The sequence below is a fragment of the Pleurotus ostreatus genome, assembly GCF_014466165.1.
Source record: "Pleurotus ostreatus strain PC9 chromosome Unknown scaffold_3, whole genome shotgun sequence".
Taxonomy (NCBI): domain Eukaryota; kingdom Fungi; phylum Basidiomycota; class Agaricomycetes; order Agaricales; family Pleurotaceae; genus Pleurotus; species Pleurotus ostreatus.
The window spans coordinates 2834598-2862018 of record NW_023503158.1 but is presented as its reverse complement, the minus strand read 5'-3'; the positions used below and the strand labels follow the sequence as shown (position 1 = coordinate 2862018).

Sequence of the window (27421 nt, the reverse complement as noted above, 5' to 3'; positions counted from 1 at the left end):
ATCAGAACGCGAGTAGGAACAATATAAAGGACGCGGGATCACCATGATATAAAGCATCAGTCACTCCGTGCTGAACGGTTAGCTAGCTTCTAGCGGTTCTACGACACGTCGTACTTGCTTGGCATTTCCAGAACTGTAGAAAGATCGTAGGCATCGTACAAGTGCCACGCCCCGGTGTCATGCAACACCGTAGCGAATGAGTACATCGCATTGTCTTCGCCGTACATGGTCACTGCCACCAGATAGATCCGTGGTGGGTCATTCTTCTCAAGAGAGTCCTAGACGCTGCGATTAAGCCCTTTCGGATTAGCCCAGTTCAAGTTACTGCGCATGATTGTAAGAGAATGGAAGGGAGAGCTTGACGTTGCGGCGCTGCACTGTTCCAGCGCTAAGTGCAGCCTCACAGGAAAGGGGCTTATGCTAGAGACTACTCATAGATAATCCTCTTCTACCATAATTATGGCCATTTTCCACTCGGGCTTGTCATCGTCTGGTTCATCGTCTGCCCAAGCTACGTCTTCGTCATCCTTCGGCGCGACCACAGGTGTAGTCTGCTGCATTAGAGCGTCGTCGAACCCATCAATATCGACCTTCTCTTCTTCGCGTTTCATTTTGCGACGAGTTGTCTCTGCTTCGTCTTCCTATGGGAGAGATCGGAGAGGAATGAATTACACTGTCTTTGGAAGGTAAGAACTTACTATGTCAAACTCATCCTCGCGCTCGTGATACTCAACGTTCTCGTCAACCTCTTCAAAGCCGCCTGCAAAGGCGCCCCAGCGTTCCGGTATTGGACAGTGCCATATAAGGATGTTTCCCTGGTTAGTTGTCGATGCGATCACCGATTTTCTTGGGTGCCACTGGCAAATGTGAGGTCAGATGACGCAACGAAGGAGGATCGCGGAGGCGTACGTGCAAGTGAATAAGCGGTTCCCTCCCACCATCCAGCGTGCAGACAAATTGGCCATCATTCACAATGTCCCATATGTATATTTTATGAGTGGCATGATCGGCGGCGCCCCCTGCAAGCCATTGACCTTCAGGACTGTAAGACATCGTGTGCCACGCCGTTTTATTGATAGGGTCATTAAATTGGTAGATGGGCTTCAATTCCTGATCGAGATACTCAAGAGGGTCGGATGCGGATGATGGCGAAGGATAGATAGGAAGGTTGAAGTGGCGAAGTGCACGGTCGGATGAATTTGTCACGAGGCGGCTGATGGTCCGTTAACCTGATATTGACTGGGACCTTAGAACATACTCACCGGCCACCTTTGGAAAAGTCAAAGCCTCTCATTGCACCAGCACCCGAGATCTTGTGTCGCGCGACCATCTGCGCACGTAGTTAGGTAGGCCGGTTGGTTCATAAACGCGGGGGTACACTGACAGATTTTGTACGAGAATTGAAGACCAGGACGGAACCCGCAGCGGTCCCAATAAATATGTATTTTCCAGTGGGATCAAACCGTGCAACTGTCATGGCCGAGCTGATTTATGCCGTAGGTGTAGTCACTTCACTATAAGATAGCACTACTCACCGAGGCTTCGTGCTCTCATCTGCTTCATCATATACTTCACATAATTCCATCCGCGACCGATGTTCTTTGCGGAGGTCGGCTACGAATGCATCCCCTGTGCTTAATAGTGCAAGAACTATATTGCTAGAGGATATCAAAGGCTATTTGACACGGAGTGCGCAGAGAGACACACCTGTTTCGTGGATGGAACGAGGCAGATACGACTGGTGCGTCAAAGCGAATAGTCGTGTGGCGTTGAGGGGGGTCAAAGGGGGAGGCCAAGTCCCAGATAATCACATTCCAGTCTCTTGAAGACGTAAGGAGGTAGCGAGAGTATCTCGACCAACTATAGAACGCCCACTATGTCAATTCACGACACTCGGGCTCTGGGTATCGCACGCACTCCACACTGGTGACGGCCTTAACATGACCATCCAGAAGTCTTATGGCTGACCGCGTCTCCAGGTCCCAAATCGAAGATGAACCATCTAATTTCCCGGTGGCAAGATACCTTCCTGATGGATCGAACTTTGCGAAACTGGCTCGATCGAGGAGAGATGTTTGAATAGCCGTAGGGTGGGAGACGTTGAATGGGCCTGACCAGGTGCCATTAATGTTAGCGACGAGGAGGTAGAGTGTATGGGCTTTTACTAAGTATCGAGCCGTTCATTTAGAGGACTACGGAGAGTTTGGTGCAGGTTCGCGACGAAGTCCCAATGTTCACCAATCACGCGTACGTCGACAGTCACACTACTAAAAAAGGCGCGTCACATGTACCATATAAGGCAATAGAGCGAGGTAGCCGAATGTAGACAGGGGACTTTCATATTTCCACGTTTCCACCCAATTCAAGATCAAGCTTGTAGCCAGTTTCAACATAGCTGAAGAGTTCGACGAAAGAACTTGCAACACATCTGCGTTTAACCAACGATATATACAGCAAATATAAAGCACGAAATATAGTTTGTAAAGCACGATAGCAACAATAATAAGGACATGCACGTTGAAGGAACACTGTAAACCAAGGGATGCACCGAGAAGCAATAAATAAAGCATTTACTATCAGCACTAGGGTATGGGCGTATGGGAACGGATACGCCGTGGGTGTGGTTTGTGATTGGGTGTGGGTACCACCGGTTCATCAATCACAAGAAACTCCCTTTCGCTCCGTGCTTCTTCGTCACTCCATAGAGATCGGAACCCAAACCAGTTGAACGGTGCATTCTCGACCAGATGTCCATCAGTGCCTTGGACGGAGAATTCGAGATGCGGGCGGCGGAACGCGAGGCTGTGTGTGACGACATGGCAGACGAGAACGAAGATGACGATGACGATGAGCAGCATCGTGCGCGCTTTGAGGATGAAGGGGCCTTTCAAAGGTGCGGCGAAGGTCGTGATGCGCTGTTTCAACGAGGGCTTTTCGGGAGGGGCGAGGAAAGCGATGGAGTAGTCGTGGGGCGTGGTTGGAGATGAGGGGGTGACGATGATGGCTGGAAGCGCAGACTTCTCTGCCACGAGGGGAAGGGACAGGTCTGCGCATGGGGGTTAGTTTGGTGTGACAATCCGTGTGATGATCACTCACCAAGCGGTGCGGGGATGAGGGTATAATCAAGACGTTGAGGAAGGCGGTGAATACGAGGACCTGAGTCCTCCTCTCAGAAACAGCGTCCAATCTGTAGAACTAAGGCACATACCAGCACGAGGAGCCATTGTTATTTACTTGAAAAGTGATATATGTACCGGGAAGTTGACTTCTGGATCCAAGTGCACGACGGAGCGAATTTTGCGAAAGAGCGTGAGTTTTAAACGAATGTGGAGATTCAAGAACGAAGCGCGACAGTGAGCGCGCGCGAAACGAGACTAGCCAGACGAAAGAGCTAGAAATGAGAGGAAATGAGAAAAGAAAGAGAAATGACAAAGATATTTCGCGCAGCGACCATCAGATGTCACGTGACGATCCCATAAGGACGTCGCTTGATGCCGTCTCTCTGACGACAAGGCGTTATATTTCAGCTAATAGAACCAGTGCGTAAATAGGACGGGTCTTCGTGCACTACGGCCCACTCAGAGAGCATGAATTTATCGTTCACAAAAATACGAAACTCAAGCTTTAAGGGTGCAATATCACATCATATGGCGTGCAACTTTCAAGAACCTCGGAGGCATTACGTTACTTACGTAGACACAGCTTCAATTGCGGTCCCGGGAGCGGCGGTGCGAGCTAGACGCGAGATAGTTGCGAATCTCATGGTTCCTGATGCATTCCAACTAAGAGAGAACCCCCCTGACCCCCTGAAAAGGGAGCAGGAACTCCGTGGCAGGCCTTCGTAGGGCAAAGACCAGCAAAGGAGAACGACATTGATGCGTGTGTGACGGCCAGTCGAGTTATGATTCCTCTGCGAGGACTCCGTGTTTCAACGTCAAATTTCAACTCAAAGAGATTCATGATCTTGGGTAGGTCGGACCCTCTAGTACCAGTGGTGTCGTCCCAGATGAGTTATTTGACGTCGAAAGCACACGAGTGTTCCAAGTCTAAGGGTAGTACATCGAGCAATGGTATGTAGAGCTCGTAAAGTAACGTAGAACATCGAACGAACCATATCTAATTGGCCGTTGCAGTTGTCAATCCTTCTTCTCAGCATTTCCCAACGTCTTGACAGCCTTGTCACTTGTAGTGTCATTGGGAGCGTCGACACCTTTGACGTCGCGTCGTTCCACACTATTTTTCTCCGCCTCCGCCACATCATCGCTAGCACGCTTCTCGTCGCCGTTCCCTACAACCGTAGATACAGCTTCTTCATCGTTCCGAGTCCGCGCTTCGACGACACTCTTCCGAGACTCCAATCCTCCCTCATATCCAAACCACGTGTGCCTTAAACAGTGCGGGCCGCGCAGGAGTAAGACAAACAGTTGCCAGCCATACCACGCCAGGTTCAACGCCGCTGCAGGCCGCCACCCATGCTCGATGAACACTTTTGTGCCTACAGCAGTGCCCATCACTTGTCCAAGAAAGAGCTAGTATGAAACTGCCGTCAATAACCACCATGACACGGATGTCCTATGAAGTACGCACCGACAAAATAAACACGGCGTTCAAACGCGCTCGAGCTTCGGGGAGGATTCTGTCCTCGCTTGTGAGCGACAGAGTCGAGTTAACTAGTTTCGAGGGAAGGCTTACCCGAAGATGGCGGTGGAGAGTGAGACTTGTTGCATTTGGCGGAAAAGGTCAAGGCCCAGGCAGGTGACGATGACAGCGGCGACGTGGATCCCACCGGCTCCCACTTGGATGGACTGCACGCAGATAAGGGCTAACAGCGCGGCGAGTGTCGCATACCAGGGAACAAGCCTATCGATCAAGCGTCCGACGAGGGGCCCCATGGCGACACCCCACATCCCAATGAGCCCGAATAATCCAATGACCAAGCTGTAAAGGACGAAAATAAATCGCCTGAATGCAGAAAGAGTAGGAAAGCAAATGACTCTACGCACGTAGAATAGTTATACGGTGGTCCACCGAGCAAAAAGGTTAGTGTCACCCAGTAGCTACTGAAACACGCGCTTCCAGCAATATTGATCAAGCACGCTTGGATGAGCAGCGGCTCAGTGCATGCAAACTTCCCCATTGTCCACAGGATATCCCAGTACGTCAGATGGTCGTTCTTTGCTGGGTAATCAGGGAGGAAAAAGTAGCAGCCGACCATGACAAAATACTGGACGCCGATGGCCATGTAATACACGACGCGGTATGTTGTGAATTGGCCGATCACGCCTGCGAGGACCCGGGCGATGAGGACACCAAAGAGGAGGCCTGAGAGGACCATGGATATAGCGGCTGCTCGGCGATTGGGCGGGGCGAGGTCAGCAGCAAGAGGGAGGAGTATCTGGGGAGTGACAGTAACTACACCGATGAGGAAGCATAATGCCTCGAAGACAGCAAGGTTACTGGTGACCGCGAGACCAATGGAGAGGGAAGCTGAGATTAGAACAAGTACTATGATAAGCTGCCGCCGTCGCACAAGGTCTCCGAGGGGAGATATAAAGACGATTCCACATGCATAACTGTGCTAGTAGGATTAGTAATTGCACCGGTGTTGGTGTACCCCACGCACCCAGCTTGGACCAGGGTTGGAATGCTAGACGGAGTCAGTTCCTGGGAGACGGTAGTCTATCTGAAACGTACTTTGACGCCTCACTGTAAGAAACGTTGAAGGCCTTCGAGAGTTCAACTACCAGTGACGGCGATCAGCATCCGGTCATACACTCAATTCGAGCTGCTCACTCAGAAGTGGTTGACAGTAGTACAAGTTTGCAACAGCTGATGGAATGGTAAGTCGTTGGAGGGGACTTGTTTACGAAGTATAATCCACTCACTGAAAGTGCTCGCAAAGCCAAAAGCCAGGTTCAGGGCCACACCGAAATGGAAAGGCTTGTTGGGGTCATATCGTAGCTGTTTCGGGATGGGAAGTATTCCGAAGTCGTGGGTAAAGACTTTGGGCTTGCGTCGGTCCTCTGTGGTCGCCATGGGCCCCCCTGTCGTCAACAACGGAAATCTGGCAAAGACGAAGCCGCAAAAGATGCACCGAGGGCTGAGTTTCGGTCATGAGAACCTGAGAAGTCGTTTCTGTGCCGAAACACCGAACTCTCACCTGATCACACATGGAGAACATCAGCCCGGCGGCACTTGTCCACCACCGTGCCCAAGGTCACGAAAGCTCCTCCCATGGCACAATCGCACCATGAGAATCCGACCGCCGCGATAGAGCGTCGAAAACTGCCATCAAATACTGTGACTTGCGAGATCTCGGAACGACTGCTAAAAGTAATGGAGGATGATAGCCATACCATTCTGACCAGTATCTACGGAATTCGGCTAGGCATCAAACATGAACGACAGCGCGAGCGAGCGACGTTCTGAGCAAGCTCTGGATAGCGGAATGGCAAGAACGGACTTGGAGGAGATATCAAAGACGTTCTTTATCCGTATAATCACGTGATGGTGCCAGTAAATTTGGGACGCGTTCAACTTCAAGCACTTTCTGTAACTTCGAACTTTCTTCCGACTTCCATGTCTGAGTCTCCAGATAATGCTGGGGCCTTGATCTCGAATCTCGAATCACTACGAATCCCATCAGAATTCAAGCGATATCCTGATCTCGAGGATAATGACATTCTGACGACTTGGAGGGAAGAAGCAGAGCAGAACCTACTGGAACTGAAAGCTATCGTCAACGCTGCCACAAAAGATGGCGGCTCGACCTTGTCACGGAATCAGAAAGCTGCAGTCGTAGCCACGGTTGCACAGTTCGACGGCGGTCCTTGGGTATCGTCTACTTCGAAGGGTGTAGCTACTGGTGAGTCCGCAACCCAATGTTCGTAGAAGGCATACAGTGATCACGACCAGGCGACTAGATATCCTGAATCATTTTCAGGGCACCGTTACCGAGTTGCTGCCCCAAATCCTAAGCGAGCATCTGAAGCCGATATTTCGAACCAATCCTCATCCGTTACTGCATACATCCACTGGTCGGAAACTTCCACGACCTGCAGGCGGACCGCTCGCTTCAAGCGATTACTATGAGTCGCAATCGTGGAAAGACCACCCAGGAGCCCCAAATCTGGTCTCTTGGTGCGTGAGGCATATACCAGTACGCGGATCGTTTAGCAGATCTTGTCCTATATGCTAATGTCTGAGTTAGAATGATTATTGGGATGAACTCTGGCACTTGATCATCCCACCAATAATGACCCTGTTGGATGACTATGAAGCCAAATACAAAGTGCAAGGTGCCAAAATCGTCTCTGAAATGCTACGAACAGTTCCCAGAACGGTGCTAAAGCGGACAGGCATAGACGGTCTTCTAAACACAGTAAGATCACCCTAGCCATCGCCAGGAAACCGACTGAATGGTCTCGCCAGTCGCTCCAAACATGTCTAGCCCACCTTCAGCGTCCGGAATCGGCCACACTTATCCGAGAAGCCATCCCCGCGTCCGTGTCGCTGACAACACTTACAACCGATCAAGGCTCACAAGACCGCTTCGATCAACTGAGTGCTCTCCTTGGAGATGGTATCATCGGTGGCATCTGGCTATATTCGTCTCTCGATCTCGCCGCTGTTGAGGCCTCAGTAGAAGCACTTCCCCTTGTTATCGACGCTCTGGGACTGGGCTGTACGCGATTCCTCAAGGTACGTTCCGCGGCATCACCTCGCACACCCTCCATTGATATTTTCACACAGGCATTGATTCCGCAGCTTGTGCACCCTCTTTCCCAAAATAACACTTCTAGTGTAATAGACTTCCAGTTCCATTCTACCCGGGCCCTTGGGCATGTTATAGATGCCTGCGCTCCCCGTATGCACCGGTGGAAGGGCTCCATAGTGGACGGAATCGGAAGATGTTGGGTAGCCACTCAAGATGGTGATGCCACAAATAGTGGTCAGTACCCACCTGCTCTATGAGACATCTATTGAATTAATCCAGCATGTCACGTAGCTACTGTCGAGCTTCTGAGATCGAAGCTCGTAGACGTGTGTAACAAACTTGCCCAGGCATGCCCGTCGGTGATCCAGGTCAGTCGGACAAGCAATATTCCTCCGTCTGTCTCTTAACAAAGGATGCAGGAGTACCAACTGCTTTATGCAGTTGAACCGGCGTTATTCACAGACCTTGTGGGAGATATCATACACCGCAGTTCGGATGCCCCCTCTGTTGAAGTACCGTCATAGCAATTTTGCACATGCCAACATCAATTCCACCATTCTTAAGGTGGCATTGCGTGTGAGCTGCCTCGGGATAGCATTTCCCAATCTCCCGGCGGGCCGAATTCAACAGGTTTCTGATTCTCAAAGGAGGTTCGTGAGATGCCCCACTCAAGCTGTCACCTCCCCCACAAAAGAAGAACCAAGGCTTAAAACCGACGAAGCTGGTCGAGAACGGGTGCATGGGTGTGTCACCGGCACGTTGGACGCAATAAACATCTCCCTTTCATAACCGGTGCCGGCGCCGCCTTGTTGATATTGCGGTTATCTTATCTTGGAACGGTGATCGTATCGCCCAGACTGATCTGGATCGCGGACACCAAAGATACGATCGACGCACGGTGGTTGCGTTGGCAAGAACCTGCAAGAACATGGACGTATGTTTCGCCGATAAACACGTTGTCGCCGTTGGTCTGAAGGAGAAGGAAAGTGGGGGCTACACGGAAGTAAGCGCAGCAACCAACATTTGGCGTTCGACACAGCTGACTTCATCAACTTGCTCTGTTCGGGGTGGACTGAATTGTCTACTTTTAGACTTGTTGTTAGCTCCAAATTGGTGGAGATCTGAGCGGACCTCGGAGATCTAGCGGCAGCACTCGCCGGAACGAGGAAGCGCTTATCACCCTCCATGTTGCTGGGTACCTGAGAGAGTGCACGTGTTTGGCGATGTCGCTCTGACTTGGTCTCCCAGCAATCCTTCAAAATGCCTATCGCTTCCCAACGCTATCATTCTCACCCCCTTTCATCCGCGCCCCATCATGAGCCTTTCCATCGACGACCTCGTATCCTCCCTTTCCTCCAGCCACATTGGCCAAGAGGCGATGGACATTGCAGCGCTACAGGTATGCCGTTATCTTATTGTTTATCTCTTTGTGTATTCACCATTGCCTCACGACAGGCGCAACTTGCCCAGACACTTGCCCAAGCCATCCAGCAATCGGCAAGTGGACAATATACGCAGCGAGCAAATCGCGCACAGACATGCAACACGCCCATCGCACAGACTCCGTCTTCGAGTATGAGCTTTGCGGACGCGCAGCGCTTCTACGAGACCGTCCCCCGGCGGGGTAGCCAACATGATGACCACTCATACCCCGCCACTGAGCAGATGGAAGAGGATGAAAGGATGGTCGAGGATCTTCTAATGCCTCAATCATCGTCAGCCACCAACGGAGCATCGAGTTTTGAGCAACATGCCTACCAAAACCACTCCCCGTCCTACACCTACACCTCCCCATTCACAAACGACCCTTACCCCAACTCATCTTTTGCCACCACCGACCCGTTCTACCAACAGGCCGCCAAAAGCCACTCAATGAACACGTCGCCGTCTTCCATATTCTCACAAGCAGGCCGCCCTTCCCATCATTCTCCCTTTCTAGCTGCACAAAAGCAGAAATAGGCATAGACATAGGACGTTTCGGGGTTTTCGCGGACATTCTGATCTTCGCTTCCTCCCTACCCACATTCACGACCTTCCATGCACATACTTCGACTCACGCCTTGTCATCCATCGTTTCACGCGCAAAGGTTCGAGGATTCACCGTCCTTCGATTCCTCAACTGGCGCCCGACAATCGGACTTCGCTCTGTCCTCCGTCGCGACTTCCTTGACACACATCGGGCAAGTGTCATGCCACCTTGTTCTTATTGTCTGTAGAACCTCCCCGCCTGCACCCCTGCGAGGCAATTATTACCCCAACACGCACTTCCGGATCCAAGCCTATTATCGGACCGGCCTCCCTTTCGAGTAAATAATCTTCTAGGCCACGGATCGAGTATGCGCTGTACACGACGTCCCCGTCGAGACCTCCAATTAGCCTTCTGCGTTCCTTTGGGGTGCTTGAGGCCCCAGGACGTGATTCATGCCCTTTCATTCCCTCCCTCCAACATAGAATAGCATCGCTTTTTACGTAATTCCTAGACAGCTTTCCGCCCCAATCCATCATCTCTCTCTCTGGCATAAACCTCCCTGATTGTACATATATCATGTATAATAAGGAACACTGGCACCGACATTTGGACTTTACTATGTTTGTATGTAGACATCACATCCTTCACGACCTTTCAAATTCTTATCGAGACTTTGGCTACCATCTTGTACTTTGTACTTTTTCGTCGTCGAAACACACCACTCATCTGTCACTTGAAGCATTTGATGCAATCAACTGTTGTTGCGATACCCCTCCGTTTGATTGATCCACGGTGGTTTTCTGTCCATTGGGGGCAAAGCAGGTATAGCTAAGCAGTTTCAAACATCCTGGCGCTGAACGCAAGCGTTGTGGGGAGGGGTAAAGCCGACATACTTGCGATATGCAGCAGACAAGCTACGAAGCTAGTCGTCGATCTCGAACAGCCAAATCATGAAGATCCTGTCATTGGCACCCGAACAGATTCTCCGAAACTTGCATAAAGACTAAGATGAGCCACGGCTAATCTCATGGATAGCCTTCTGAACACGATGCTGAAAGAGCCTTGATTCATTTGTATGGATACAGCTACTCTGCGTATGCGCGGACGGTCCGACCTACTCAACGTATGGCCTAGAGTGCAGGCTCGGCTCGCACCCTGTTCGACCCAAGCAACGGGAGGATCCTCTGCTTTGTACCTGCGCGATGCCTTCCGGCGAATCTCCATGACAGGCCCCGCCCGAAGTTAATCAACGCACTTTCGCTATCGCATTCGGAGGACGCTCGTATGATCGCGCACGGGCTTGCTCTCAAACAATCTCGTGGCCGGGTCGACGTTCACAGATAACCGGGCCCGGTCTATCTGAGATTATGGATGGGCGCAATCGGGCTGAAGATTAGGACGTGGAGATCTGGTGTCGGAATAGCATCATAGCACGGAGGAATATACAATTCCACATTTGTGTTTTTCGTCATAACCTCCTTCATTTCGCGCAATCATTATCTTTTGCTTTTTTTCGGGGTATTCTTGCGATATACTCGCCAGGTTTCGTGAGGTGGCATCCTGTGGTATCTGCACAATATAGGCTTAGCACGGAAATCCGTTGCGAGCACCGATAGACGTTCGAAATGGACGCTTATCGTGGCTTGCCAACCTAGTAACAATTCGCCACGGCTGAGTTTGTCCTTTGCTGTCCTTATCTTGTCGACCCGCCCTAATTAACAGAGATTGTAGGAGTCCCAACCTCCACCCAAAAATTAGTTGACTCGGCAGAAACCCACTCGACTGACCCACTTCCTAGCTTTTCTGATAGCTGCTTCCATTAAATTCATGACGAAGAGAGTCATGAACATGCATTAACGTTCATCTCTCACAACTAGCACTTGAAAAGTGGATCAGCACACACGACGCCTGCCCGGAATAAGGATCTCGAGCTCGCCGGTCAGAACAAGCAACCACCTTCCGATCGTCTGCCGCTGTGCCTCGGGCCTCCCATCGCTAAGCCCGTGTACATACACGCCTCAGACGCACACATACGCGCACATCAAAACCTTCCACGTACCTTCTACGCATGCTGACGCATGTACTTCGCACAATCAGCGAATTTAATCCGAGCGAGGACATTCTAGCCAACTCACTCTTCGCGATCGTCATACAATCTCGATTGCCTCTCGACGCGATCTGTAAGCAGAACTTGCCTTCGATGTCGCGATCAACTTCGCTAAAATCCAATCCGGAATCTCCTAGAGCCGGGATCAGTAGGTCGCGGATAAAGAGTTCGGCGTCCGGACCCACCCTCCCACTGTCCTCTTCGCTCGGCTGCATATGCGCCTAGGGCGAGCAAAGCATCGCTCTAGGGGGCCAGAGGGCCGGTTAGCTGACCTCCGGGCCGCCGGTATAAAGTAAACTTGTTTGCAATTATGGACAATACAATTTCCTTCTGCCCCACCCATGGGCAGAAGCGAGGGTAATCACTAAGGATGGATACTCACCAGGTGCTTATTGAAGATTCGGATAACCCACATGCCTCCAGGTCTTCCTGTGGACAACAGTGAGCTCTGGATTCCACCACGCAGCTCTTCAGTCATTATGAATTATGCATAATCCGTATATGTACGAAAACAATGACACAAAAGAGGTACAAGTTGAAATATCTGCGTAATGTGGAAATGAGCGGTGTCGAAAGCATAGGGGGAGAACCTGTACGCACGGTGTAGAGAAAACGAATGCGATGCGACGAGTAGCGGCCAAGATACAAGACATCAGAATAGATCTTCAAGCGTCATTTGTTTCACGATGTCCTAAGCCACACGGGGTCGATGAGACGAAGCGTCTACAAAGGAGAATTGGCAGGTACTTACAGTGTTTGACACCATTGTCGCGAATTCTTCAAAACTCAGTTTCCCATCACCATCCTTATCAGCTTCCATTATTGTTTTGTCAACGATCTGCTGTAGTTGTTGATCCTGTCGAATCCGATTCTAGTTCATGAGGTCTTTGGAAGTAAACAAACATAGATGACCTTCAAATTGTTCCCAACCATCATCTTCAATACCAAAAACAGTTCGCCGTTTGATATGAACCCGTCTCGATCCATGTCATAGACCTTGAATGCAACTAGACGTCTAGGGTATCAGCACGTGTATCATGTGTAGAGTACCTGCGCTGTAAGCGATGGAAGCGATGGGAACTCACATCGCAGCTTTTCTTCGCGACCACCTCGACTGCTAAATGCGCTCAAGCCGCCAACAAACTCCTGGAAATCGACCGTTCCTCCACCACTGCAATCCCATGATCAAAAAAGGGGATACTACGGCGCTGTTCCAGATCGTGATCACGTACTCTTCGTCAAATATTGCTATCATTCGCGAGGCAAGTGGATTCGTTGCAATCTGCGGTATCTGAAGGAACTCTTCGCGGTCAATTGATCCTGATCCATCACTGAACGCAATCCATGTTAACAGCCAAGTACATCTCGAAACGCGGCGAGCAAGCGAACAATGATTTCGCACCTATCCAGTTTCATAAATCGCTTCTTCAGCCGCTCAAGTTCTGGCTGAGTAACTATCCCAATAGAACCATTTGCCAAGTGCGCAGAGCAATGGTATAGTTTCACGGATCACGATTCATCAGTCCCCTGGTTATTGACACACAGGACGCACGCACAGTTGGACCGCCTTTGCATGTCCTCCATGAACTGAGATGCTGGGTTCATCCTTTCATTGAGTGTCCAGCAATCCAGTCAAAAAGTGGTACAGACGTGTTTGACCCATGTTTTACTTGTGAATGCGCACAGGTGGTGGAAAAGAGGAAGAACGGTAGCGGAATACAGTGGCGAAGTCGAAGTTCAAAGGAAGTCCACAATTCAATTCAATTGATCGCGGTGTCTAGAAACCACGTGACAGCTGGGGCACTACTGCTTAGAATACTTGGGCTTCGGATACTTGGGGAATACTGCTCGTCATTTCGCAGTGTAGAATCCAATGCTGTAGCTTAAGGTGCCCGGCATCTATGATTGATGACATTGCAGTAGGAAGACGATTAGCAATTCCCGATACTACCATCACCAGTAATTACCATTGCCGATAGTACTAAATGAAGATGAATCATTGTGCGCTCACAGTACGGTCTATTAAATTGAGAAATACAGCCATCCGCTGGCTAAATTAAAAGTAGATATACCCTAAAGAGTCGTACCCAGCGCAGCCCAAGTTTGGGAGCGAATCGTAGGCGCTACCTACAAACGAGCGTAACGTATGTGCTCCGTATCTACTGCGGAAAGGGTTATACGGATGAGTTGTTCGAGCGAGCCTCCGTCCCGCGTAGACGCTTGTTTATGCAAAAGAAATGTTTGGTAATTATTTACCGATGCAGAAGTCCTTGAACACAACATCTAACACATCTTCGACATCAATCAAGCCGCTGATTTTGCCAACAGCTTGGGCAGCATAACGAAGTTCTTCTGCAGCAAGAACTACATCTTCTGGAGCTACGAAGAAAGTTAGCGACCGATATCGTAATCATCCGCCCTCGCCGGAAAAATTGAAAGGCTGTAATGCTTACGGGTGGAGAGAAATGCCTCTATGAATCTCGCCGCCGACTCGAGGTGTACTCGCTGACGGGTATGGGTAATCAGCGGCGTGTACGAGTCGTTCAACACGTTGTCATCCGCGGAGATATCATATCTTCGCCCGGGTGCATCAGCGACAATGACCCAAAATTAGTCGGGCGAGCATACGGACCTATGTTTCAGCGACTTTGCGAAAGATTGCAAGAATTCTTCGGTCCCCTTTCCATTCTGGAGGCTAACAGCCCAGATATTCTCCCATCTAGCTGCAGCTTCCATTTTTTCACCGTTCGCTTCTTTCCCCATCGCCCGCTCGAGTAGCTGCGAGGCGACGCCCAATGACGCGGTTGGGATAGTGGAGTCAAGTAGATCAGCTTTGTTAAGGAGGAAGCAGGTGTTCTCGGTAATGAGGGATGCTACTGATGATGGAATTTGGGGCACGCGCTGGTGTTCGGCGGCCTCTAGACTTTTCCCTTTCGAAGGTGATACGACGCTGTTCAGCATTTCAGGCAATGAAAGCACACAAATAGACACGTCCGCATCCTGTACGCTGGAGAACAGGTTAGTCGCAGGCGAATAATTTATCAGGTAACTACTTACGCTTTCTTCGTCCGTTCGATACCAATGCTCTCTACAAGGTCCTCAGTCTTTCGTAGGCCAGCAGTATCTGCAACAATGATAGGCAAGCCACCGATATCCAAAGAGAGTTCGATAACGTCTCTCGTCGTCCCAGGGATTGGTGTAACGATAGCCGCCTCGCGCCGGGCTACATATCATCACAAAAAGTCAGGGCGACGGATTGATCCACGGATGGGCCAACAAACCGAGAAAGTTGAGTAAGCTACTCTTCCCCGCGTTGGGGGGACCAAAGATAGCGAGACGAATGCCTGTTCGGAGGATTTCGCCGCGTCTACTATCGTTCAAATGGCCGTTTATGGCCCGCAGCAGATTACGGGCTTCGACCTGAGCTGAGGCAAGTCAGCAAACAGGGATTTTCAGTAACATGATGGGTCGTACCTTGCTCGTAGATGCCCTCTTCGATCTCTTCGCCTTCACCGAAGTCGATAAGAGCCTCGACCATGGCCAGACAATGGATGATCTGCGTTCGCAGTTCTTCATACCGGACTCTCATGTCTCCCTAATAGATTGTCAGATCATCGTCAGATATTGGCTGCGCTAATGTGACGCACAGCTGCAGCCCGGAGAGCCAACTTGCGTTGCGTGTCCGTTTGTGCTTCTAATAAATCACGTAGGCCTTCAACCTGAGTCAAGTCCATTCGGCCACCGAGAAACGCTCGGCGAGTAAATTCCCCTGGCTCTGCTGGGCGGCATGATTTGATGGTAGCAAGCGCAGAGAGCACTGCTGAGATGATAGCTCGGCCAGAGTGCAAGTGTAGTTCAACTACATCTTCCGTTGTGAATGACTTTGGGCCTAATTGGTGAAAGCGAACGTGAATTGGAAATAGCTATATCATCAATGATGAATACGGCCTGAGCAGGAATATCTCAATCTCACCTCTGAAGAATACCGCAAGACCATCATCCAAGAGTTCCCCGCTTTCTGGATGAACAATTTTACATTTCTCCATCTTCCGCTGTTCCGGTTGGTAATATATTCCATTTCCAAGGTCCCCGCGCCTTCTAGCATTTCGAATTATCCTCTTCCATACGTCGAGGGCGTCAGGGCCAGAGACGCGTATAACGGCGACTCCTGCCTTGCCAGGAGGAGTGGAGAGCGCAAAAATCGTGTTTCGTTGTGCATCTGATGGGGTCACGGTAGAAATGCCACGTATTCGCGAGGCACAAAGGAAATTTCGAGCTGCTGCAGGACATTGGCGGCGAAACGTCTTCAGCATCATCTACGCTGCCCGTGAAATTCCATCAACATCAGATCAATAAATGTCTCAGGTTGAAGTTGCGATGGAGGAGTGGCCACGTGAGAACGGAGGTGCGATCGTGGGAACACAGAGCGTCGGGCAAAAGAATCGATCCCTTGTTGCTCTCTCTCCGCGACCACCTCCTCGTCGTTCCTTCCCGCGAAACCATGTCCCACACACTGGACAGCAACATTCAGCGTCTGAAACAGCGATTAGACAGGTTTCTTGTCGGTTTATCCAGGCGGAAGTATGGACAAAGGCAAGTCGTCATCTCCACATCTTAATTGTCTCGATTTTCTAAGCGAAGAATGTCCAGGCGTAGCGAGCCCCCGAGCCCAACGGTGTCGCGGGTGCTGCCTGGCCTCCCGCTCGAGCTATGGACACTCATTCTGCGCCATGCCTGCACTTCACTCTCAATCCCCGATCCTTTAGACACTTCCCAGCCAATCTCATTTCTCACACCCACTCACCTTCATCGCTCGCACTATGCGGCCTCGATGCGGCAGAAGTGTAATTTCTCCCTCGTATCCAAGCGATGGCACTCGTTCACCCAGGAGGTGCTCTACGAGTTTGTTTGGATATCATGCGCAGCGCAAGCCAAGGCACTCGCCCTCACTCTCCTTTCCCAAGCCTGCCAGTACGCGCCACTCAACCCAACCAAGGAGGTGATGATTGGTTGCCAAAGCGGTCGCTACATCCGCCGATTGCATATCGAAACTTCGACCCTCGAACGATGCGACCCCACCGACCTACGTACGATTCTCGATTACTCCCCTCAGCTGTTGATCTATTCGGACCAACGATCTATCCGCCGCAGCCTCTACGCCTCTACCGCAGAGAAATACTCCGACCACTATTCATCCCCGCAGAAATTGCTATCCGCCCTCGCCCACCCAAACAATAACCTAAGACGGTTGAGTTGGACGAACTACGACGATGCTTCCTTCCATCTCCACATGTCACCCACGCTGCGAAGCACCTCGGCGAACCTCGAGTTTCTTGAGCTTACTTTTGTGTCAGCCAACCCGCCACATCGCTTCCCTCCTTCCATCGGTCTTCCTGCACACTTATCCGGTGATCTCGACCCTTCCGCGCACGCTCTAGCGTTACCCAACCTTCGTTCCCTCAAAGTAACGCTCGATAACGATGCTTTCTCCGTGCTTTCGACGTGGTCCATGCCAAGACTTGTTAATTTGTCCGTCGTAAGTGCCGACTTCTCCTACGCCGGAGAAGGGTTCGCGCAATTCTTCCGAGTCCATGGTTCCATTCTAAACCAACTGGAACTTGGTCACTCAAGCTCTTCAATCGAAGAGCATTGGCTGACGTCACCAGCCTTCCCTCTTTTACCCAACAACCCCAATTCCCAGAACCACAACCTCTCAGCATCCATTCCCCTTGCGAAGTGGTGTCCAAATTTGACCCAGTTCGTGTGCTCGGCAGATGCTGAGTGGAATTGGCGAACTCCCGACTGGATAGCGCCACATATCTTACTCCCCGCCCATCCCACACTCGAATTCATCGGTATCCGCGACATCGATCTTCGGATGCTGAGCGATCTAGAAGTCGTCCCGGATAGGATACACCGAGATCTAACCAATGAGACGCCATTCTTCCGACTGAAGGGCCAGATCGAAACGCTCTTGGGTTTGCCTCAGGGTTTGCCTACAGCTTCGAGCAAGCCATTCCCGGGACTGAAGTACGTGCGCGATATGAGCCTCGGAAGCCATCTCATGCGGATGGGCCGATCGGACGTTGAAGGTCCTGAGCTTAGGGTGGTCAAGTTCTGGGAGAACATCCTCGAGAGCTGTAAGGGCCAGGATGTCTGGCTGGAGGACTGTTACGGCGTGAACGTTACTCGGCGGGATTTAGGGAAGGTGAAGATGCACGCACGAGGCCACCCGGTGACGTGCCATATTTCTTGATACTTTCCTAGTTTTCGTTGGTTTCATGTTCCACTATTTTCCTGGGTTCGCATTTGTGCTTTTGTAAATATTTGCTGGATAACGTCTGGATTTTTTCGTTCGCGGTCAGGTCACTCGCCATACACGCCCATGGTACTTACGTAGATTCGATACCCCCTCCCTGCATATTCCCCGCATCATACAATCATCTATCCATCATCGTTTACCATGCATAGCCCTCTCATTTTCACCCCCTTGATCATCGTCTCCCTTTTCGCCACCTTATCTCCTTCGCTCCGCCGCCCAACCCATGTATATCTACCAATATCAAACTCTATGGACATCCCTTTTTATCTTCGACTCATAGCCCGCTTTTTCTGACAGGACAGACAATGTTTGATATCGTGGGAGCTGATTTTACTTCCGCGGTATGACAGGCATCTCACTGGTTGGAATGTACCTCGGATTGCCATGCAAGGCCTTCAATATGTGCTGCCCTTCGTCTCCATGAACACCGACGCAGGGTGCAATATGTTACGCCAGCTACAACACGAGTCCGCCCAATGCCACTTCCGTGCTTCCCGCCGCCGCCAAATGTGACCGGTGACCATCATGCCTCCTGCTAGGAAGGCGCCAGCAGGCCTCCAGCAGCGTTACCGTGTTGCCTCGTATCCCTGTCACAGCACGTTGCACTATCCTTGGCATTCCTGGCATGGCGATTGTCGCTCACCAGGTCAATGATGTCCCGCCTGCACATCGACAGCAGGAGACTTTATAAATCCCTGTTCCAAGAACAATCAATTATCAGCGCAACCCAACGAACCCATTCCGAGTCACGATCACCCACTTTCATTTCCCCATCTAATCACAAAGCCTATACCAGCTCACGCCTAACGCCAATCAACCTACCAACGACTCCACCACTCACATCTAACGATCTTGACGAATATCCCTTACCAACAGTCAACGAGTCGCCACCATGTTCTTTAAACACAATCTACTCGTTTCGACTACGCTCACGCTGATCGGTATCTCTGCCGTCGTAGCGTCTCCTTTGCCTGAAGCATATTCTTACGGAGCAGAGGACTACGGCGAGGACTTAGCGCCGTTGCCAGATTATGCGCCAGAATACGTGCCGGAGTACGCGCCAGACTATGTGCCGGAGTATGTACCAGAGTATGTGCCCGATTACCCCCCAGAGGACATCATTGCTCCCGTACCAGCGGTCGAGGACTATGGCAAGGCGCCTTACTACTACGAGGAGGAAGAGTACGCTCCTGTGCCAGAGTATGTTCCTGAAGTAGTTGCCCCCGCCCCTGTCGCCCCTCCTCCCATGGAATATCCCGAGAAGGTGGCTCCAGCCCCAGTAGCTCCCTATGTTCCCCCTCCCCCCGTCGAGGAGTACCCTGAAGTGGTTGCTCCCGCTCCTATCGCCCCTTCGTACGGTTCCTACGGCGAAGGCGAGGACATCGTTGCTCCTTTGCCCGTTGCACCACCTCACGGAGAAACGCCTTACTACGACGAGTATCCCGAAGACATCGTAGCCCCGCTCCCCGCATACGGCGACACCTACGTCAAGAACGACATTGATATCTACGCCAACAAGTGCAGCTCAGGACCAGTGCAATGCTGCAACTCTGTCCAAGAGAGCTCAGCACCAAGCGTCGTCGACGTACTTGGTTTGCTGGGCGTCGTCCTTGATGGGTTGGTCGGCAATGTTGGCCTCACCTGCAACTCGTTGCTTGGCGGGGGCTCGTGGTATGTCGTCTAATCCGCCCGATCATGACAATTTCTCACCTACGCATTTAGCACGGCGCAAACTGTTTGCTGCGACAACGTCCATTTCAGTAAGCACCTCTTAGTCACCCCTACACTCGACGTTTCTAACTCGTTCATCTTCAGCTGGTCTTGTTGCCATGGGCTGCCAGCCGATCAACATAGGACTTTAATCTTCCAGGCCTCTGAGCCATTCATTCATTATACCTTCCACTCTTTTGCTCTCTGCCTCCCTTGGGTTCAACTTGCGCGCGACCATCAGGTCCCCTGTCACCACCATGCCACATATACATGGCACACAACATTACTTCTGTTGTTGTTCTACACGGCAAACGCCAAACGCACTTCCTGTTCATTTTAGTTGTCACATTATAGGCATTCACGATATACCACCACGTTCACCATTCCCCGTTAATTCCCCCGTACTGAATGCTTCCCCGCATCCCGCTTTCTGATACTTTTACTTACTTCGAAGTATTTGTACTTGAAGGGATCGCGAGCGATGTAGATATGGTAGAGTCCGACCGTTTCCTCTCTCTTGTTGGTAGGATATGTTGTAATCTACGTTGAGTAAAAATGTATGCTTCATCATCCTTCTGTGTGACCTTATACTACAGGTCGCCACAACGTGCGAGGAAGATATAGGATCTGGTGAGGCGACTAAAACTTTGCTTCCGTGTTGAATTCCGATCATGATCGTCAGACGGCCGTCAAACTCCTACGGCCGACTGTCATAACCCATACCTGATTTTCGCATTCGCCGACTTGGTCCGCAGGATAAAAACCAATAGCTCGCCCATACTTGACCCATAAATGCAATACATTTCTAAAGAAATTTGCAAGTTTGAGCATATCTTTCACCCGGATCCGTGAACCCATGAATATCATCTGCTTAATAGACTTAGTGCACTGACAGCAGTCGCTTATTATAAATACGGGCTCTGAGCTTGCTCAAGGTCAGAACAAACCCATCATCACTCCATAGATCCACGGAGGCCAGTCATGATTTGTGACACTGAGGAAGAAAAAGGAGCTGGACTCCCGTCGTCGATCGGCCGATCGCGATCGGATGGCTAGTATGATGAGAGTGTACTCTACATCCAGAATCAATTAGAATTAAAAATGGGAGTGAGTAGGAGCAGGGTTGGTGAAGCTTTGAAGGTGTATAATACAGGGAGGGCATGGATAGATACAATGCCAGCTTGGGGTCAACTCAACCCAGCCCATTGCAGTTGCCTGACCAAATCATCCCATCCTGGTTATGCCTATCAATTCATCCGAGCCACTGGTTGAGTGGTATGCTCTCACATCATGGTCACGAATGCCCGGGCTGGGGTCGTTATAATTGGTGAGGCCGATTGCTTCTGTCATGAATCCTGATTCAGCATGATCAATCCGACGTCGGTCAGCAGCGATCACCCTCTCCTGGCCGAGCATACTCGAAAGGGGGGAAATTGTTGCGATATATAATGTGGAGCAGACAGCTGAATACCGTTGCAAAGATCCCTGGAACGACATGTCTACTTCTTCTACACCAACACCAAACCTGTTCCAACAGGTTGACGTGGGCCGACTGACTCTACGCCATCGCCTTGCTCTCGCCCCCCTTACCCGATTTCGCGCTGATACTGCGCATGTTCCCCTCCTCCCCATCGCCTCTGAATACTACGCCCAGAGGGGGAGTACACCTGGAACGCTCTTGATCACAGAGGCGACTCTAGTTGGCCCACAGGCCGGAGGATATAGTAACTTGCCTGGAATATGGTCTGACACCCAAATTGCGGCCTGGAAGAAGGTTGCTACATCTTCATCACCAGGCTACGGATGTGAAACTGACGCTGCGATTCAATAGATAACCACGGCCGTACATGCACGCGGATCATATATGTACCTCCAAATTTGGGCCCTTGGCAGAACTGCGGACCCCGGGTTCTTGAGTGCAGCAGGACTAGATCTAGTGTCTGCATCTGGCATTCCTCTCAGCTACCAGCCTACACCAGTACCCCGTGCTCTCACCATTGCAGAAATCAAGGAGTACGTTCAGCTATTTGCGAAGGCAGCATCGAACGCCGTCTACCTCGCCGGATTTGATGGCGTGGAGATTCATGGTGCCAATGGCTACCTTGTGGACCAGTTCCTGCAAGACATGTCGAACAAACGGACGGATGAGTATGGAGGCAGTCCCGAGAACCGTGCGAGGTTCGGCCTGGAAATTCTGGAGGCCGTGGCCAAAGAGATTGGAGCAGATAGAATGGGCATCCGGATCAGCCCTTGGGGTAAGTACCAGGACATGGGGATGGCAGACCCCAAGCCGACCTACACGTACTTCGTCGAGCAGATGAAGGAGCGGTTCCCAGTCATGGCATATCTGCATGTTACTGAGCCACGGGTGGGAGCGGAACTAGGGCTGGAGGGTGCGGATGGAAAGGAGAGGGCCGAAGGCAGTATTTCTACAGAAGAGGAGAACGATTTCCTTCGCAGAATATGGTCACCCCGACCTTTCATCACGGCTGGCGGATATACCAGGGAGCTCGCGATCAAGGCTGCTGAAAGAGGCGACATCATTGCCGTTGGGCGATATTTCCTTGCCAACCCTGACCTACCTTTGCGGTGGAAGGAAGACTTGCCGTTGAACTCGTACGATAGATCGACATTCTATGTCCCAGGGGACGTTTCAGGAAAGGGATACTCCGACTATCCTTTCATCGACGGAACGACATCGATACCGCCCCTTGTCATGACCCTACCGTCCTTCCCCAGTAAATTGGCCGAAGCAGCTGCATCTGTGCTAGACGGTAAATTTCCGCAAGGTTCTCGCGTAGGAACGCAGCTGCCGATTTGACCATTATATTAGGCCAACAAGGTGCAAACTATAGAGCCTGCGGTGACCTTGAAATAAAGCCCATATCATCTAGAGTCTTATTTAGAGTGGTGAACCTTTGTAATTGCATCGTGCTTAGACATACCTTACTTTAAGCGTGACTTCCATGCATCACAAATCACTTTCTCCCGTGCCCTTGTCGCCCAGAGCCGGCCGGCTACTAATGCCGCGTCAGAAAACCTACCAGCGACCTGTGCTACACCACCAGCAAAACGACTGAACGCACCTGCAATGCCGCCCACAATGGCATTAGCTACAACGCTACTTGGTGTGGCGACGCCGACAGTATCTCCAGAATAGACAAACCCATCATCTATGGCGAATTCGCGGATAACCATTACATTAGCTATGGAAGTAAGGTGAACCACGGTATAACCGATGGATTTCTGTACATAAAGAGGGATACCACATACATCAATTGCCCAAAGAAGCAGCGATGGTTGAAAGAACCAACGCTAGGACGGAAGCAACGATGAACTGCATTATGGCGAGCTGAGAGTGTCGTCAGTAGTGCAAATGGTCATGAACGGGGAAGACTCCAGAGGGTGAGTGTGATAATACAAACAATGAGATGCTGTCATCAAGGACGACTTCAACCTCCTCATATACTCGTGTGCGTTCAGTAGCGGGCGACGTGTCCGCTGGCAGTGTTTGCTTCCTAACCGGTCGGTTCCAAGCCGCCGCCCTCGTTAGCGAGGTAGCCGAGCTCGCAAGCAAGATATGCGCGGGGTGGCCCCTTGTGTGGGTCCCTTGGAGGTGAAGGAACCTACAGCACAACGTAGCAGCAGCAGCTTGTACAAGAGGCCGGTTGAGAAGCTACGTGAACTGACATGCGGTGCGTTGAGGACAGCTAGTGTCCAAGCCAACGTCTCAGGCGGGCCGAATCCCAGCTTTCTTTTCGTTACCATTCTTCCAGCTCGGGTAATCTGCAAATACCACCATGAAAGATATACAGCTATCGAGATGGTGTGGCGTACGCACACTATCTATGCTCTGGTAAATTGCGTTCACAGTGCGAGTGATTAGATGGTTTGATCATGAGACGAGCACTCACCATTAATAAGTACTTATCCAGGAGCGTGCCACATATACCGCTCTTGAAATGAAACTACTTCACTCCATGCTTCATGGGGGATCGATGATGCCTATTTGCTTTCAAATACATTGCATTTGCATCGAGGAAACAAAAAGTGATGAAGTAAGGAAAGGGAATGTCTGTGACGATGGACAAAGACATCCAATATTTTTGTACGGATACATTAAATGGAAGGGAAAGAAGGAGCGAAAAGGCACGGAGCCGTCTAGTTGCCCTTGGCCTTAGCAGCCATCTAGATGACACACCCGTATCAGCCCCGTTGTGAGCATATAGTGAAGGGAAGTGACGTACCAAGTTCAATGCTGAGCCAGCCTTGAACCACTCAATCTGTCCCTCGTTGAAGGAGTGTGCGAGGGGGATCTGCTCGGAGGCGCCGTCAGAGTGCTTGACGTTGAGAGTCAAGTTCTGGCCGGGCTTGAAGTCCTCGAGGCCGAGGATATCGACCTTGTCGTCTGGACGAATCTTGTCGTAGTCGGCGGGGTCAACGAAGGTCAAAGCAAGCATGCCTTGCTTCTTCAAGTTGGTTTCGTGGATACGGGCAAAGCTGCGGACGATGATGGCGAGACCGCCGAGGAAGCGGGGCTCGAGGGCGGCGTGCTCACGAGATGAACCTTCACCGTAGTTGTGGTCACCAATGACGACCCACTTGATGCCCTTCTCGCGGTAAGAGGCAGCAGTCTGGGGGACTCCTCCCCATTCACCAGTAAGTTGGTTCTTGACCTTGTTGGCCTCACCGTTCTCAATGTTGATGGCACCAATCAAACAGTTTTGCGAGATGTTCTCGAGATGGCCACGGTATTTGAGCCATGGTCCACCGGCGGAGATGTGATCGGTTGCTAGAAGGAACTTTAGGGCTGAACTAGGTGGGTAAAGAAGGAAGGCACTTACTGCACTTGCCCTTGACCTTGATCAAGATGGGGAGATCACTTGGTGTCTTGCCATCCCATGGCTGGAAGGGCTTCAACAGCTGAAGACGGTCACTAGTGGGGCTGACGGCAACTTGGACAGAGGCGCGATCCTCGGGAGGAGGTTGGAAGGTATCTTCACCGGGGTCATAACCGCGAGGGGGGAGCTCGTTGCCAGTGGGTGCGGAAAACTTGAATTCCTTGCCATCGGCACCCTTGAGGGAGTCAGTGAGGGGATTGAAACGGAGGTCGCCAGCGAAAGCCATGGCGGTCACGATGTCGGGGGAGGCGACGAAGGCATGAGTAGCGGGGTTAGCATCGTTACGGCCAGTGAAGTTACGGTTGTAAGAAGTGATGACTGCGAGTGACTCGGTGAGCTACTGGAGTACCATGGAGAAAGAGGAGTGCTTACTAGAGTTGGGTTCGCCCTTCTTAACATCCTTCCTGTCCCATTGACCGATGCAAGGACCGCAGGCGTTGGCCAAAACCAAGCCTCCAACATCCTCAAGAGCAGCCATTTGACCGTCACGGGCGATGGTAGCGCGGACTTGCTCGGAACCGGGAGTGATGGTGTACTTGCTTGCGACGGAGAGACCGTGTGCCTTGGCTTCGTTGGCGATGGAGGCAGAGCGAGACATATCCTCGTACGAAGAGTTGGTGCAAGAACCGATCAAGGCGACCTTGAGCTCGGCGGGCCACTTGTTCTCCTCAACAGCCTGGGCAAACTTGGAAATGGGGGTGGCGAGATCGGGAGTGAAAGGACCGTTGACGTGTGGCTCGAGTTCTGACAAGTTCTGAAGCAATGTTCAGTAAGACGGTCACTACTGCAGCACACACACACATATACTTACAATTTCAATGTGTTCATCGTATTGGGAACCCTCATCAGCCTGGAGATTGTGTGCGAAGCGAGAAGCATAGTTGGCAATGTCACCACGCTTCGTAGCCTTTAGATAGTCGACCATGCGGTTGTTGAATGGGAACATCGACGTTGTTGCGCCTATCTCAGCACCCATGTTGCAAATAGTCGCCATACCCGTGCACGAGAGTGATTCAACACCAGGACCCTTGTATTCAACGATAGCGCCTGTTCCACCCTTGACCGTCAATATGCCAGCAACCTTGAGAATAACATCTACAGGCGCGAGTTAGTCTCATGGTCTTCGAGACGGGTAATATAAATACCTTTGGGAGAAGTCCATCCGCTAATTTTACCAGTAAGGTTAACACCAATGACCTTCGGACATTTGAGTTCCCATGGTAGGCCAGCCATGACGTCGACTGCATCAGCACCTCCAACTCCACATGCAATCATACCGAGGCCACCAGCGTTGGGCGTGTGCGAATCAGTGCCAATCATAAGACCACCAGGGAATGCATAGTTCTCCAAAATGATTTGATGGATGATACCAGAGCCGGGTTTCCAGAAACCAAGACCGTACTGGGCGCATATCAGCAACTGGATAAGGGGAACCGAAAAGTCACGGACCTTCGCAGTAGCAGTAGCCAAAAAGTCGTAAACCTCCCTGTTGATATCGATCGCGCGGGCCAAATCCTTGACACCACCAACTTGGGCCTCAATCAAGTGGTCACAATGTACGGTGGTCGGAACGGCAGCAGTATCCATGCCAGCAGACATGAATTGTAAGATAGCCATCTAGAATGAGGGTAAGCGCTACGTAGAGTCATAAGTGACGTAGGATAACATACCTGCGCCGTAGCGTCCTGGCAGGCGACTCGCTGATATATAATTGTAAGCTAAGAAGGAAAAGGATACCTCAGAACTCAATACATACGTCAGGCCGCAACTTGAGATATGAGACACCACGTTCAATATCTTGTCCATGAGGATCGTCAAGATGACCGTAAAGAATTTTCTCCGATAGGGTCAAAGGTCGCTTCAATCTAAGTAGGGTCAGTATGATGAAGCGGAAATAGAAAGCTGCACATTGGCTGACCTATCGCGAACGATGACCAGGTTGTCCTCTATACGCTGGTAGTTGATGTATGCGCCCTTTTCAAGCAAACTCATAGGAACTTTGGTATCTCCAATTCGCTCCGGTGCAGCCGTGGCCATGCCGGCGGCCATGCGCTGCAGCGAGCGAAGAGCACCGGCAGTGCGGTTCGCTAGGTTAAACATTGTCGTCGTCGTTGTCGTCGTCGACGATGGTGAGGGCGGTCAACGACAATTGGTGATGATGGTGTTGGTTAGTGGTGAAGGGACATTTCGGATGTTGCGGAACTCCAATCTTTATGCAATCCATCGCCACGTGATTCCATGTTCGTTAACGCCAACCAATCACGGTGCATTGATTTTGCCCGCGCCGCATACTTTACCCGGAGCGAACCTCCTGCTCACCGGCCACCGCGTCGACGCGAGCCTAAATTATCAGATGTAGGCTAACTTTCTTATGCACTATCTATCATGTCTCGTACACCGGCGCGACCGTTATTTTTCCAGTCGTACATCATCCATCGCACCCCGCGAGATAGGCCAAGTAATATGGATGTGGATGGCCGCACGAGGGTCAGACCGGTTCAACGAAAAACACCGTAAAGCCAAGGCCGGCCTACTGTGGATTCAACTTACTCCGGTTCTCAACTCTGATCGCAACTGAGAAACGCTCGCACCGTTGTCTTTGGTAATGGACGCCAAACCATCAGGCGCATTGAAGTGAAACGAATTCCCAAGAAAGTAGTACAAGGCAAGTCGCAAGACACGTTTCACTCACAGC

General features: G+C 51.1%; 11 protein-coding genes across 11 annotated transcripts; 5 read left to right on the top strand and 6 right to left on the bottom strand.

Annotated features, from left to right (window-relative positions):
- Window positions 1–431: 431 nt before the first annotated feature.
- Window positions 432–2184, bottom strand: SWD1 (chromatin binding protein; the record flags this gene model as incomplete). The annotated part of the gene is made up of 9 exons (XM_036775142.1): window positions 432–641; window positions 699–857; window positions 910–1213; window positions 1263–1330; window positions 1385–1484; window positions 1536–1658; window positions 1708–1860; window positions 1918–2110; window positions 2166–2184. The coding sequence occupies 9 exons, from the start codon at window positions 2182–2184 to the stop codon at window positions 432–434; spliced, it is 1329 nt and encodes a 442-aa protein (XP_036633644.1).
- A 398-nt stretch (window positions 2185–2582) lies between these two features.
- On the bottom strand, window positions 2583–3224 carry PC9H_005577 (uncharacterized protein; the record flags this gene model as incomplete). The annotated part of the gene is made up of 3 exons (XM_036775141.1): window positions 2583–3046; window positions 3097–3156; window positions 3209–3224. The coding sequence occupies 3 exons, from the start codon at window positions 3222–3224 to the stop codon at window positions 2583–2585; spliced, it is 540 nt and encodes a 179-aa protein (XP_036633643.1).
- A 912-nt stretch (window positions 3225–4136) lies between these two features.
- PC9H_005576 (uncharacterized protein) lies at window positions 4137–6036 on the bottom strand (the record flags this gene model as incomplete). Its single annotated transcript, XM_036775140.1, has 8 exons — window positions 4137–4529; window positions 4588–4636; window positions 4693–4938; window positions 5004–5573; window positions 5624–5647; window positions 5695–5740; window positions 5794–5829; window positions 5886–6036. 8 exons carry the CDS (start codon window positions 6034–6036, stop codon window positions 4137–4139), a joined length of 1515 nt encoding a protein of 504 aa, XP_036633642.1.
- Window positions 6037–6579: 543 nt separating this feature from the next.
- PC9H_005575 (uncharacterized protein) lies at window positions 6580–8241 on the top strand (the record flags this gene model as incomplete). The annotated part of the gene is made up of 7 exons (XM_036775139.1): window positions 6580–6865; window positions 6924–7159; window positions 7211–7381; window positions 7432–7701; window positions 7753–7948; window positions 8009–8085; window positions 8137–8241. 7 exons carry the CDS (start codon window positions 6580–6582, stop codon window positions 8239–8241), a joined length of 1341 nt encoding a protein of 446 aa, XP_036633641.1.
- Window positions 8242–9032: 791 nt separating this feature from the next.
- On the top strand, window positions 9033–9676 carry PC9H_005574 (uncharacterized protein; the record flags this gene model as incomplete). The annotated part of the gene is made up of 2 exons (XM_036775138.1): window positions 9033–9116; window positions 9173–9676. 2 exons carry the CDS (start codon window positions 9033–9035, stop codon window positions 9674–9676), a joined length of 588 nt encoding a protein of 195 aa, XP_036633640.1.
- A 2769-nt stretch (window positions 9677–12445) lies between these two features.
- Window positions 12446–13398, bottom strand: CNB1 (Calcineurin subunit B; the record flags this gene model as incomplete). The annotated part of the gene is made up of 7 exons (XM_036775137.1): window positions 12446–12484; window positions 12545–12649; window positions 12706–12800; window positions 12879–12964; window positions 13026–13124; window positions 13196–13247; window positions 13350–13398. The coding sequence occupies 7 exons, from the start codon at window positions 13396–13398 to the stop codon at window positions 12446–12448; spliced, it is 525 nt and encodes a 174-aa protein (XP_036633639.1).
- Window positions 13399–14041: 643 nt separating this feature from the next.
- Window positions 14042–16109, bottom strand: MSS1 (mitochondrial splicing system protein; the record flags this gene model as incomplete). Its single annotated transcript, XM_036775136.1, has 9 exons — window positions 14042–14172; window positions 14247–14368; window positions 14426–14666; window positions 14718–14800; window positions 14851–15016; window positions 15075–15218; window positions 15268–15388; window positions 15441–15682; window positions 15767–16109. The coding sequence occupies 9 exons, from the start codon at window positions 16107–16109 to the stop codon at window positions 14042–14044; spliced, it is 1593 nt and encodes a 530-aa protein (XP_036633638.1).
- A 185-nt stretch (window positions 16110–16294) lies between these two features.
- On the top strand, window positions 16295–18049 carry PC9H_005571 (uncharacterized protein; the record flags this gene model as incomplete). The annotated part of the gene is made up of 2 exons (XM_036775135.1): window positions 16295–16386; window positions 16444–18049. The coding sequence occupies 2 exons, from the start codon at window positions 16295–16297 to the stop codon at window positions 18047–18049; spliced, it is 1698 nt and encodes a 565-aa protein (XP_036633637.1).
- A 958-nt stretch (window positions 18050–19007) lies between these two features.
- PC9H_005570 (uncharacterized protein) lies at window positions 19008–19977 on the top strand (the record flags this gene model as incomplete). The annotated part of the gene is made up of 3 exons (XM_036775134.1): window positions 19008–19786; window positions 19838–19875; window positions 19931–19977. 3 exons carry the CDS (start codon window positions 19008–19010, stop codon window positions 19975–19977), a joined length of 864 nt encoding a protein of 287 aa, XP_036633636.1.
- A 1343-nt stretch (window positions 19978–21320) lies between these two features.
- Window positions 21321–22626, top strand: PC9H_005569 (uncharacterized protein; the record flags this gene model as incomplete). Its single annotated transcript, XM_036775133.1, has 3 exons — window positions 21321–21599; window positions 21657–22538; window positions 22597–22626. 3 exons carry the CDS (start codon window positions 21321–21323, stop codon window positions 22624–22626), a joined length of 1191 nt encoding a protein of 396 aa, XP_036633635.1.
- A 1360-nt stretch (window positions 22627–23986) lies between these two features.
- Window positions 23987–26826, bottom strand: ACO1 (Aconitate hydratase mitochondrial; the record flags this gene model as incomplete). The annotated part of the gene is made up of 10 exons (XM_036775132.1): window positions 23987–24013; window positions 24073–24617; window positions 24670–25044; window positions 25099–25480; window positions 25538–25821; window positions 25872–26127; window positions 26176–26343; window positions 26397–26426; window positions 26483–26591; window positions 26645–26826. 10 exons carry the CDS (start codon window positions 26824–26826, stop codon window positions 23987–23989), a joined length of 2358 nt encoding a protein of 785 aa, XP_036633634.1.
- Between the last annotated feature and the right edge of the window lie 595 nt (window positions 26827–27421).